Source organism: Bufo bufo, chromosome 4, assembly GCF_905171765.1.
Source record: "Bufo bufo chromosome 4, aBufBuf1.1, whole genome shotgun sequence".
Lineage (NCBI taxonomy): Eukaryota > Metazoa > Chordata > Amphibia > Anura > Bufonidae > Bufo > Bufo bufo.
The window spans coordinates 498,190,976-498,204,628 of NC_053392.1; the positions used below are offsets into that span (position 1 = coordinate 498,190,976).

The window sequence follows — 13,653 nt, forward strand, 5'->3', positions numbered from 1 at the left end:
CATGAACTGGCATAAATTATAGCTCATGTCTATGCCTGCCCCTACCTGCCAGCTAGCACACAGAGGGCCAGAAATGCGTCTAATATATAGAGGCATGCATTTTAATAAATTAGGAGCATCTCACTACAGCACAAAGGAGATAATGACTGGTGTACAGTCTTGATAAATCTCACCCACAGACCTCTGTTTCTCCTCACTGCTGAAGAAGGGCTCAATAGAAACTCTAGGTGGTCCTCCACAGTAGTGAGAAGAGACAGCTCTGTGTAAACACTTCTATCTATCTCCTAGAATTGGTGATTAGTGGGGGTCTCAGCACTCAGACCCCTACAGAGGATCAAAGGGTTATTACCAACTGGACCTCCATGGCATATTTACAGTATGCCATAAACAGTTGATTGGTTGTGGGTCCTAGAGGTGGGACCAGCACTTACGTCCGCTGCTCCATTTAACTCTAGGACCGCTGAAGATAGCATGCAGGACCGCTTCTCCATTCAAACAGGGAACAATGTTCAAACAACGTTCTTGTGATTAGTGGGGGCTCCATCTGATCTGCCACTTAGCCCTATGCTGTAAATAGGGGATATGTTGTCTTAATAGGACATCCCCTTTAAAGGGGTTGTTCAGTGGATAGGTCATCAATATCAGATCAGCGGGGAAATTATATGATAGGCCACATTTTTAAAACAAATGGGTTCAAGAATGTGAACACCATTATTTACTTTTATCTAGTACTACAGCTTAATAATTGCCATTAGATTAGTGGTATACAAGTCCCTATCAGATTGGAACAGTTTCAATGGAGTCCAGGAGAAATGGGACTACTTAAAAGTGGCACAGATAATTGCATTAGGCTTGTCAGTAAAAGCAAAAAAAGGAATAGACCACTGTGGTACTCAGCAGAAGTGGCCAAAATCATTAAAAACAAAAAGATAGCATTTAGTAATTATAAAAAATAAAAAAAATAAAAAACACACACACACACACACACACACACACACGAGGATGACAGGCAAATTTATAAGATTAGGCAGAGAGAGGCCAAGCAAGTTATAAGAGCTTCTAAAGCACAGGCAGAAGAGAAATTAGCTCAGTTACTGAAAAAAGGTGATAAAACATTCTTCAGATACATAAATGAAAAAAAGGAAACTAAAACAAGGAATTACCAAATTAAAAACAAAAGAAGGAAGGTATATGGAATTAGATAAAGAACTAGCTGACTGCCTCAATTAATACTTCTGTTCCGTTTTTACAAAAGAAAATGAAGGAAAAAGGACCTCAGTTAGGGAGGAAGACTAATGAATCTTTTGATGCATGTGTCTTTACAGAGGAAGAGGTTCTAAGTCAGCTGTCTAAAATTAATACAAATAAGTCACAGGGGCCTGATGGGATACACCCAAAGCTATTAAAAGAGCTTAGCGGTGAACTAGCAAAACCATTAACAGATTTATTTAACCAATCACTGGTAACAGGAGTCATCCCAAAAGATTAGAAATTTGCAAATGTTGTGCCCATTCAGAAGAAAGGTAGTAGGGAGGAATCTGGCAACTATAGGCCAGTAAGCCTGACATCAATAGTGGGGAAATTAATGGAAACCATACTTAAGGAGAGGATTGTGGAACATCTAAAATCCCATGGATTGAAAGATGAAAAAAAAACAGCATGGGTTTACTTCAGGGAGATCATGTCAAACTAATCTTATAGATTTTTTTTGATTGGGTGACTAAAATAATATATGGCGGAGGGGCAGTAGACATCGCTTATCTAGACTTTAGTAAGGCTTTTGATACTGTCCCACATAGAAGGCTTATCAATAAATTGCAGTCTTTGTGCTTAGACTCCCATATTGTTGAATGGATTAGGCAGTGGCTGATGGACAGACAGAGGGTTGTAGTCAATGAAGTATATTCAGACCATGGTCTTGTTACCAGTGGGGTACCTCAGGGATCTGTTCTGGGACACATATTGTTTAATATCTTTATCAGCGTAATTGCAGAAGGCCTCGATGGTGAGGTGTGTCTTTTTGCTGATGACACAAAGATTTGTAACAGGGTTGATGTTCCTGGAGGGATACACCAAATGGAAAAGGATTTAGGAAAACTAGAGGAATGGTCAAAAATCTGGCAACTAAAATTTAATGTTGATAAGTGCAAGATAATGCACCTGGGGTGGAAAAACCCAAAAGCAGAATATAAAAATCAGTGATACAGTCCTAACCTCAGTATCTGAGGAAAGGGAATTAGGGGTCATTATTCCAGAAGACTTAAAGGTAGGCAGACAATGTCATAGAGCAGCAGAAAATGCTAGCAGAATGCTTGGGTGTATAGGGAGAGGCATAAACAGTAGAAAGAAGTAGGTGCTCATGCCGCTCTCAAGAGCACTAGTGAGACCTCATTTGGAGTATTGTGCGCAGTACTGGAGACCATATCTCCAGAAGGATATTAATACTTTGGACAGAGTTCAGAGAAGAGCTACTAAACTAGTACATGGATTGCAGGATAAAACTTACCAGGAAAGATTAAAGGACCTTAACATGTATAGCTTGGAAGAAAGACGAGACAGACAGAGGGGATATGATAGAAACTTTTAGATACATAAAGGGAATCAACAAGGTAAAAGAGGAGGGAATATTTAAAAGAAGAAAAACTGCTACAAGAGGACATCGTTTTAAATTAGAGGGGCAAAGGTTTAAAAGTAATATCAGGAAGTATTACTTTACTGAGAGAGTAGTGGATGCATGGAATAGCCTTCCTGCAGAAGTGGTAGCTGCAAATACAGTGAAGGAGTTTAAGCATGCATGGGATAGGCATAAGGCCAAGGGCTATTCATAGTATTCAGTATACACCCTGTACAGAATTATTAGGCAAATGAGTATTTTGACCACATCATCCTCTTTATGCATGTTGTCTTACTCCAAGCTGTATAGGCTCGAAAGCCTACTACCAATTAAGCATATTAGGTGATGTGCATCTCTGTAATGAGAAGGGGTGTGGTCTAATGACAACACCCTATATCAGGTGTGCATAATTATTAGGCAACTTCCTTTCCTTTGGCAAAATGGGTCAAAAGAAGGACTTGACAGGCTCAGAAAAGTCAAAAATAGTGAGATATCTTGCAGAGGGATGCAGCACTCTTAAAATTGCAAAGCTTCTGAAGCGTGATCATCGAACAATCAAGCGTTTCATTCAAAATAGTCAACAGGGTCGCAAGAAGCGTGTGGAAAAACCAAGGCGCAAAATAACTGCCCATGAACTGAGAAAAGTCAAGCGTGCAGCTGCCAAGATGCCACTTGCCACCAGTTTGGCCATATTTCAGAGCTGCAACATCACTGGAGTGCCCAGAAGCACAAGGTGTGCAATACTCAGAGACATGGCCAAGGTAAGAAAGGCTGAAAGACGACCACCACTGAACAAGACACACAAGCTGAAACGTCAAGACTGGGCCAAGAAATATCTCAAGACTGATTTTTCTAAGGTTTTATGGACTGATGAAATGAGAGTGAGTCTTGATGGGCCAGATGGATGGGCCCGTGGCTGGATTGGTAAAGGGCAGAGAGCTCCAGTCCGACTCAGACGCCAGCAAGGTGGAGGTGGAGTACTGGTTTGGGCTGGTATCATCAAAGATGAGCTTGTGGGGCCTTTTCGGGTTGAGGATGGAGTCAAGCTCAACTCCCAGTCCTACTGCCAGTTTCTGGAAGACACCTTCTTCAAGCAGTGGTACAGGAAGAAGTCTGCATCCTTCAAGAAAAACATGATTTTCATGCAGGACAATGCTCCATCACACGCGTCCAAGTACTCCACAGCGTGGCTGGCAAGAAAGGGTATAAAAGAAGAAAATCTAATGACATGGCCTCCTTGTTCACCTGATCTGAACCCCATTGAGAACCTGTGGTCCATCATCAAATGTGAGATTTACAAGGAGGGAAAACAGTACACCTCTCTGAACAGTGTCTGGGAGGCTGTGGTTGCTGCTGCACGCAATGTTGATGGTGAACAGATCAAAACACTGACAGAATCCATGGATGCCAGGCTTTTGAGTGTCCTTGCAAAGAAAGGTGGCTATATTGGTCACTGATTTGTTTTTGTTTTGTTTTTGAATGTCAGAAATGTATATTTGTGAATGTTGAGATGTTATATTGGTTTCACTGGTAAAAATAAATAATTGAAATGGGTATATATTTGTTTTTTGTTAAGTTGCCTAATAATTATGCACAGTAATTGTCACCTGCACACACAGATATCCCCCTAAAATAGCTAGAACTAAAAACAAACTAAAAACTACTTCCAAAAATATTCAGCTTTGATATTAATGAGTTTTTTGGGTTCATTGAGAACATGGTTGTTGTTCAATAATAAAATTAATCCTCAAAAATACAACTTGCCTAATAATTCTGCACTCCCTGTATGGGGCAGACTAGATGGGCCAAATGGTTCTCATCTGCCGACACATTCTATGTTTCTATTACAGCTTAAGGTACTTTCACACTAGCGTCGCTGGATTCCGGCAGGCAGTTCCATCGCATTAATGCATTTCAATGTAAAATAATGCCATATCCAGCATTCCGGCGAGTGATGCATACTGAACAAATTTCTCTCCATTTAGAATGCATTAGGATAAAACTGATCAGTTTTTTACCGGTATTAAGCCCCTAGGAAGAAACTCAATACCGGAAAAGAAGTGTGAAAGTACCCTTACATTTTGTCTACTTGAAAAACACATCTTCAGGACTCCCACTAGGAATTCTGATTTGATAGAGGAAATTCTATGTTCACTACCTTCAGAGCAGCTTCAACAAGCTTTTCCTTTAGGCTCAATTCACACCTGAGCGTTTTACAGCGCGTTCCTACGCGCTGTAAAACGCTCAACAAGGAGAAACCAATGCTTCCCTATGGGAATGGTTCTCACCTGGGCGTTTTACAGCGCGTACGATCGCGCTGTAAAACGCCCGACGCTCACACAAGTACAGGAGCGTTTTTTTGGGCGCTTGTCGCGCGTTCCCGTACATAGACTTTCGGGAACGCGCGACACTGTGTGCACACTTGTCTCTGTATGCGCGCTTGTAAACGTCCGTACAATCGCGCATACAGAGCGCTCCTTTCAGAACGCTCAGGTGTGAATTGAGCCTTATGGTCAACCCATTGATTTCACACATCTGTGACTAAAGTGCACAAAATACTACAGAAAGTGATTACCTGCGCAGTCATTGTCTTTGTATACGCGCCAGAACACCGACATGAAACTCTAAAAGTGATGGGTTCAGAAATTTTATTTTTTAAAACTGGATTTAGTGTATCTTGTGAATCTTCAAAAGGCAGTTTCTGAGGTAGCAACAGTGTGTCTGTGGGCGTCTGGCCATGATCGTTAGATTGTCCGTCATCCACTACAGTCTCTTCTTTGCTTGTTTCTGACTTTGACTCTGTTGAATCATTATCCAATTTTCTCTTTAAACCTTTTTGTTGGGTGTGGGAAATTCCATGCTGGGTTAACTGAACCTGAAATGTTTCCCATATCAGCAACTTATCCAGCCACAAGTGAGGTTTACCAATGATAAATTTTCGCAAAACAAACAACGCATTCCCTATAAAATATAATAGCAAGTGACCATTATATAACCATCTATTAAAAAGGCATAATAATTTATTTTGAAAATACTGATACATTAATGATAAAGTAACGTTAATTCTCAACCCAAGTACTTTATTTGCATCACTACTGCTCAGTACTTCTCTGTTATGTGCAGAATCACCTGTTTTCTCCATGTGCAATCCACTGGAGACATTATACCGGCTAGTCTCTGCCCACTAGCTGTTGTACAATTGAGTATTACAGAATGAGCATGCACATTGTACATTTTTTCACATTTTTACCGATCTGCGCATTCGCATGCCGGATCCGGCATTCCGGTATTCTGAATGCCGGATCCGGGGGTAATTCATTCCTATGGGAAAAAATGCCGGATCCGGCGTTCAGGCAAGTCTTCCGTTTTTTTCGCCGGAGAGAAAACCGTAGAATGCTGCGCTTTTCTCTTTTGCCTGATCAGTCAAAACGACTGAACTGAAGACATCCTGATGCAAACTGAACGGATTACTCTCCATTCAGAATGCATGGGGATAAAACTGATCAGTTCTTTTCCGGTATAGAGCCCCTGTGACGGAACTCTATGCCGGAAAAGAACATCGCAAGTGTGAAAGTAGCCTTAGGGCTCTTTCACACCTGCGTTATTGTCTTCCGGCATAGAGTTCCGTCGTCGGGACTCTATGCCGGAAGAATACTGATCAGGATTATCCTAATGCATTAGTAATCCGTTCAGGATGCATCAGGATGTCTTCAGTTCCGGTACGGAACGTTTTTTGGCCGGAGAAAATACCGCAGCATGCTGCGCTTTTTGCTCCGGCCAAAAATCCTGAAGACTTGCCGCAAGGCCGGATCCGGGATCAATGCCCATTGAAAGGCATTGATCCGGACCCGGCCTTAAGCTAAACGTCGTTTCGGCGCATTGCCGGAGCAGACATTTAGCTTTTTCAGAGTGGTTACCATGGCTGCCGGGACGCTAAAGTCCTGACAGCCATGGTAAGTGTAGCGGGGAGCAGGGGAGCAGCATACTTACCGTCCGTGCGGCTCCCCGGGCGCTCCAGAGTGACGTCACAAGCGCATGGATCACGTGATCACATGGATCATGTCATCCATGCGCATGGGGCGCTCTGACGTCATTCTGGAGCGCCCCGGGAACCGCACGGACTGTAAGTATACCGCTCCCCCGCTCCCCGCTCCTACTATGGCAACCAGGACTTTAATAGCGTCCTGGGTGCCATAGTAACACTGAAAGCATTTGGAAGACGGTTCCGTCTTCAAATGCTTTCAGTACACTTGCGTTGTTACGGATCCGGCAGGCACCTCCGGCAACGGAAGTGCATGCCGGATCCCAACAACGCAAGTGTGAAAGAGGCCTTACATGATAGTTTTATAGATCAGGTTGTTACAGATGCGGAAATAACAATTATGTGTAGTTTTTTTATTTATTTTATTTTTACAATGACATAAATGAACGGATATGAGAAAGACAATTTTTTTTTTTTTTTTTTTAAATCTATTTTTTAATCAAGACACATTTGGATCTTGAAGATCCAGTGGGCCTGATGGCTATACAGTGCATTGCAATAGTCATCTATTGCAATGCTCTGTATTATACTTACACTAAGACTGATCAGACCCTCTGAGTCTGATCAGCCTTAGGTACATGGCAGCCCCAACGCCCCTTGTAAGGCGTACGGTTGCCATGGCATACATCGGGCCTCGGCTGTTGCAGCAGCAGCGGCCCGATGGAAGAGAGGGAGCTCCCTCCCTCTCAACCCCATGGATGCCGTGGGCGGCTACTGACACCGACTGCAGGGGGAATCAGGAGGCAATGGGGGCACATGGGGGGCTTGCCTGATTTCAGGCTGTGATCTCCAGCGTGGAGATCACAGCCTGATACTGGCATTTTCACACTAAAGTGCTCCGATTTGGTTAGTCTCTGCAGACTAACCAATCGGAGCGCTTGCCGGCAAGGGACCACTCTGATTGGTCCCTTGCCGGCTTCCCTGATGTCTCTGCTCTCAGGGAGAGAGGAGACTCCGGGGCTGTGACACTTTATAGTGTCACGGCCCCTGTAAGCAGTTTGGATGTGACTGTACGTCCAAATGCAGTAAATTACTTAAGATTTGGACATTTGGACGTACAGTTACGTCCAAATGCGTGAAGGAGTTCATCATTTGTTATGCTCCATTACGCACATTTTGCATCCGTTTTAGCCATTTCCATCTGAGATCCGTTATTTTATAAGTAAAAAAAATACTTTGAGTAGGACTTTATTTTCCATATAAAATAATGGATCTCAGACAGAAATGGCTAAAATGGATGCAAAATGTGCATAACTGAGCATATTGAATTCTTTAAATACAGGATCCATTATTTTGTTTTGTTTTCTGTTCTTCTGACAAATCAAAAGAACGGTAAACGAAACTGTGATCTGAAACCAGCCTGAGGGTACTCCCTACTGGAAAGGGGAATGTTAACTCCCAGTTGTCAATACCGTTATACATTTGCAGGAGAAATAATAAAGGAAGGACAAAATGCAAATTCCTAAGATACTTCAGAACTGTTATTTTAATGAGGTTATATAAAAATAGACATGTTAGATGAGCTGATTGGTCTTTTATAATTTAAAGGGATTGGCCATCTTATATATAATCAGTACATAAGAGTGGGTACATAAGCAACTTACTAATATGCAGTTGTCAGAAGTACAGTGCCATTTCCTCTCTAAATCCATGTCCCTTGCCATGCATGCCTTCAACCTTGGTCAGCACCGCTGTTCCCATCCTAAAAACGGACGCTGATGGAGCTGCAAGTGTCTCCATCTAAACATTTACTTAAAATCAGCTAATGAAAAATCAGACACTGGTTTTGAATTGTGGTTCAACAGAATAATTTTAAAGTGCAACTGCCATTGCACTACCAAAAATAAAATTCCTAACATATGTGATGCTGAAGGGAAGATAGTCATGAAGCTGCATTTTTCAGCTAATTTTACCTTTCTGATATCTGTATTCAGCCCTTAGCAATAGAGTTGAGCGGACACCTGGATGTTCGGGTTCGGCAGGTTCGGCCGAACTTGAAAAAAAAATTCGGGTTCGGGACCCGAACTTGACCTCGAACCCGAACCCCATTGAAGTCAATGGGGACCCGAACCTTTGAGCACTAAAATGGCTGTAAAAATGTCAAGGAAAAAGCTAGAGGGCTGCAAAAGGCAGCAAAATGTGCTTAAGAGCATGGCAAATGCTCTGCAAACAAATGTGGATAGGGAAATGAATAAAAAAAAACATAAAAGACCTTAAAAAAAAAAAAATTAGGAATGATGTAGGAGGAAGAGGTTGAGGAGGCGGTGAATGGGTGGATGTGGCCGTGTAGGCTCAAGTGGCGGTCTAGGTGGAAGCGGCGGCGAAGGAAGAATAGGTAGCAAACACAGATGTGTGTTATTTTGCATTTTTAAATAGGGGCATCCCCCAAAATATTGGGACATATAAAAAAAATTAAAAAAAGGAATAAGTGCACTTGAGTACAAGGATGGATGGTTGAGGCTGTTAGAACTGTCTATTCTGCACAAGGTACAGACAAGTCCTGAGGGATCCAAGCCTGCTTCATTTTAATGAACGTGAGCTTGTCCACGTTGGCTGTGGACAGGCGGCTGCGTCTGTCTGTAATGACGCCTCCTGCCGTGCTAAATACACGTTCAGAGAGTACACTGGCTGCAGGGCAGACCAGCACCTCCAAGGCATACAGGGCAAGCTCTGGCCATGTGGACAATTTAGAGACCCAGAAGTTTAATGGGGCAGAACTATCAGTCAGTACGTTTAGGCGTGTGAACAGGTATTGTTCCACCATGTTGTTCAAATGCTGCCTCCTGCTAACACGCTCCATATGAGCAGTTGGGGCCGGTTGTTGCGGCGAGGTGACAAAGCTTTTCCACATGTCGGCCATGCTAACCCTGCCTTCTGAGGTGCTGGCGCTGACACAGCTGCGTTGGCGACCTCTTCCTCCTCCCCTGCCTTCGCCTTGCGATTCCACTTGTCCCCCAGCGTCAGTCGGGAATGCTCTCAGAAGCGCGTCTACCAGCGTGCGCCTGTAGTCGCGCATCTTCCGATCACGCTCCAGTGAGGGAATTAAGGACGGCACATTGTCTTTGTAACGGAGATCCAGCAGGGTGGCCACCCAGTAGTCAGTACACGTTAAAATGTGGGCAACTCTGCTGTAGTTGCGCAGGCACTGCAGCATGTAGTCGCTCATGTGTGCCAGGCTGCCAAGAGGTAAGGACAAGCTGTCCTCTGTGGGAGGCGTATCGTCTGCGTCCTCCGTATCCCCCCAGTCACGCACCAGTGATGGGCCCAAGCTGCATTGGATGCCACCCCGCTGTGAACATGCTTCATCCCCATCCTCCTTTTCCTCCTCGTCCTCCAGTAGTGGGCCCTGGCTGGCCAAATTTGTACCTGGCCTCTGCTGTTGCAAAAATCCTCTTTCTGAGCCACTTCTAAAAGACTGGCCTTAAAGTGCTAAAAATGACCCCTCTTCCTCCTCCTCGTCCTGGGCCACATCCTCTTCCATCATCGCCCTAAGCGTTTTCACAAGGAGACATAGAAGTGGTATTTTAACGCTGATAACGGCGTCATCGCCACTGGGCATGTTGGAGGAGTACTCGAAACAGCGCAACAGGACACACAGGTCTCGCATGGAGGCCCAGTCATTGGTGGTGAAGTGGTGCTGTTCCGCAGTGCGACTCACCCGTGCGTGCTGCAGCTGAAACTCCACTATGGCCTGCTGCTGCTCACACAGTATCTCCAGCATGTGCAAGGTGGAGTTCCACCTGGTGGGCAGTTCGCATATGAGGCGGTGAGCGGGAAGGCCGAAGTTACGCTGTAGAGCAGACAGCCGAGCGGCAGCAGGATGAGAACGCCGGAAGCGCACACAGACGGCCCGCACTTTAAGTAGCAGCTCTGACATGTCGGGTAGTTGTAAATAAATTTCTGCACCACCAAATTCAGCACATGCTCCAGGCAAGGGATGTGCGTCGAACCGGCTAGTCCCAGAGCTGCAACGAGATTTCGCCCATTATCGCACACCAGACTCATCGGTCTGTTGTTCTATACCCCGCCACAACTCCTGCGCGGTGTGGGGCCTGTCCCCCAAACACATCAGTTTCAGAATGGCCTGCTGACGTTTACCCCTGGCTGTGCTGAAGTTGGTGGTGAAGGTCTGTCGCTGACCGGATGAGGAGGTTGTAGAAGAGGAGGCAACAGGAGGCAAAGAATGATGCCCTGCGATCCTTGGCGGCGGAAGGATGTGCACCAAACAGCTCTCCGCTTGGGGCCCAGCCGCCACTACATTTACCCAGTGTGCAGTTAGGGAGATATAGCGTCCCTGGCCGTGCTTACTGGTCCACGTATCTGTGGTTAGGTGGACCTTGCCACATATAGCGTCGCGCAGTGCACACTTGATTTTATCCGATACTTGGTTGTGCAGGGAGGGCACAGCTCTCCTGGAGAAGTAGTGGCGGCTGGGAACGACGTACTGTGGGACAGCAAGCGACATGAGCTGTTTGAAGCTGTCCGTCTCCACCAGCCTGAATGACAGCATTTCAAAGGCCAGTAGTTTAGAAATGCTGCCATTCAGGGCCAGGGATCGAGGGTGGCTAGGTGGGAATTTACGCTTTCTATCAAAGGTTTGTGAGATGGATAGCTGAACGCTTCCGTGTGACATGGTGGAGATGCTTGGTGACGGAGGTGGTGTTGTTGGTGGCACATCCTCTGTTTGCTGGGCGGCAGGTGCCAACGTTCCTCCAGAGGCGGAGGAAGAGGCCGAGGCAGCAGCAGAAGAGGGAGCAGGAGGGGCCTGAGCCCTTTCTTGGTTTTGAAGGTGCTTACTCCACTGCAGCCCGTGTCTTGCATGTAGATGCCTGGTCATGCAGGTTGTGCTAAGGTTCAGAACGTTAATGCCTCGCTTCAGGCTCTGATGGCACAGCGTGCAAACCACTCGGGTCTTGTCGTCAGCACATTGTGTGAAGAAGTGCCATGCCAGGGAACTCCTTGAAGCTGCCTTTGGTGTGCTCGGTCCCTGGTGACGGTGGCCAGTAGCAGGTGAACTGTTTGGGCGACAGCTGCTCTGCTTTTGCACCCTGCTCCCGCTTTTGCTACGCTGTTGGCTCGGTCTCACCACTGCCTCTTCCTCCGAACTCTGAAAGTCAGTGGCACGACCTTCATTCCATGTGGGGTCTAGGACCTCTTCGTCCCCTGCATCGTCTTCCACCCAGTCTTCCTCCATGACCTCCTTTTCAGTCTGCACACTGCAGAAAGACGCAGCAGTTGGCACCTGTGTTTCGTCATCATCAGAGACGTGCTGAGGTGGTATTCCCATGTCCTCATCAGGAAACATAAGTGGTTGTGCGTCAGTGCATTCTATGTCTTCCACCCCTGGGGAAGGGCTAGGTGGATGCCCTTGGGAAACCCTGCCTGCAGAGTCTTCAAACAGCATAAGAGACTGCTGCATGACTTAACTCAGATAGGTTCCCCGATATGCACGGGGTTGATGTGACAGACTGATGGGCATGGGTTTCAGGCGCCATCTGTGCGCTTTCTGCAGAAGACTGGGTGGGAGATAATGTGAACGTGCTGGATCCACTGTCGGCCACCCAATTGACTAGCGCCTGTACTTGCTCAGGCCTTACCATCCTTAGAACGGCATTAGGTACGACCAAATATCGCTGTAGATTCTGGCGGCTACTGGGACCCAAGGTAGTAGGTTCAGTAGGACGTGTAGCTGTGGCAGAACGGCCACGTCCTCTCTCTGCACCAGAGGCTCCACCAATACCACCACCACCACGACCATGACTGCGTCCCTTATTAGATGTTTGCCTCATAGAGTTCACAAAGCAAAGTAAAAAGTGGTTAAGGCCTCTTTCACACTTGCGTTGTCCGGATCCGGCGTGTACTCCACTTGCCGGAATTACACTCCGGATCCGGAAAAACGCAAGTGTACTGAAAGCATTTGAAGACGGAACCGTCTTCCAAATGCGTTCAGCGTTACTATGGCACCCAGGACGCTATTAAAGTCCTGGTTGCCATAGTAGTAGTGGGGAGCGGGGGAGCGGTATACTTACAGTCCGTGCGGCTCCCCGGGCGCTCCAGAATGACGTCAGAGCGCCCCATGCGCATGGATGACGTGATCCATGCGATCACATGATCCATGCGCTTGGGGCGCCCTGACGTCACTCTGGAGCGCCCGGGGAGCCGCACGGACGGTAAGTACACTGCTCCCCTGCTCCCCACTACACTTACCATGGCTGTCAGGACTTTAGCGTCCCGGCAGCCATGGTAACCACTCTGAAAAAGCTAAATGACGGATGCGGCAATGCGCCGAAACGACGTTTAGCTTAAGGCCGGATCCGGATCAATGCCTTTCAATGGGCATTAATTCCGGATCCGGCCTTGCGGCAAGTGTTCCGGATTTTTGGCCGGAGCAAAAAGCGCAGCATGCTGCGGTATTTTCTCCGGCCAAAAAACGTTCCGTTCCGGAACTGAAGACATCCTGATGCATCCTGAACGGATTTCTCTCCATTCAGAATGCATTAGGATAATCCTGATCAGGATTCTTCCGGCATAGAGCCCCGACGACGGAACTCTATGCCGGAAGACAATAACGCAGGTGTGAAAGAGCCCTAAGTCTGTTAAAAATAATTAACCGCCAATAAAAACCCTGATGTAGGGTATTGCACTCAAAATTTTTTTTTTAACTCTATATGACAGCGGTATTTGTGGCCTAAATTTCACAGTAACTTATGCACGTCTAATCCCAGATGTGCAGTATATCAGAGGGTTTTTTCACCCCAGTAAGCAAAAAGCTGTATTTCTGGACTGGTTTTCAGCAGTAGTTGGCTCAGGGCAGGCTTAAAAAAAATTGTGTTATAGTAGAACCGAAAAAGGAGAAGAGGCCTCCCTACAATACCATAAATGAGGGCAACCAGAACCAATCATGTAAACCTAAAAATGTTGCTAGAAAAACAACCATAGAATGCCCAATAAAAATATAAATATTTTATTAAATCATCAATTGATCAAAAATTATTTA

At 45.8% G+C, this 13,653-nt stretch overlaps 1 protein-coding gene across 1 annotated transcript in view; it reads right to left on the reverse strand.

The window, feature by feature from the left end:
* Positions 1-13,653, reverse strand: part of THUMPD2 (THUMP domain containing 2) — a 97,249-nt gene that overhangs the window by 58,005 nt on the left and 25,591 nt on the right. The window contains exon 3 of the mRNA XM_040427370.1: positions 5,190-5,575. Coding sequence (XP_040283304.1) covers positions 5,190-5,575 — 386 coding nt within the window. The remainder of the gene's footprint in view (positions 1-5,189; positions 5,576-13,653) is intronic.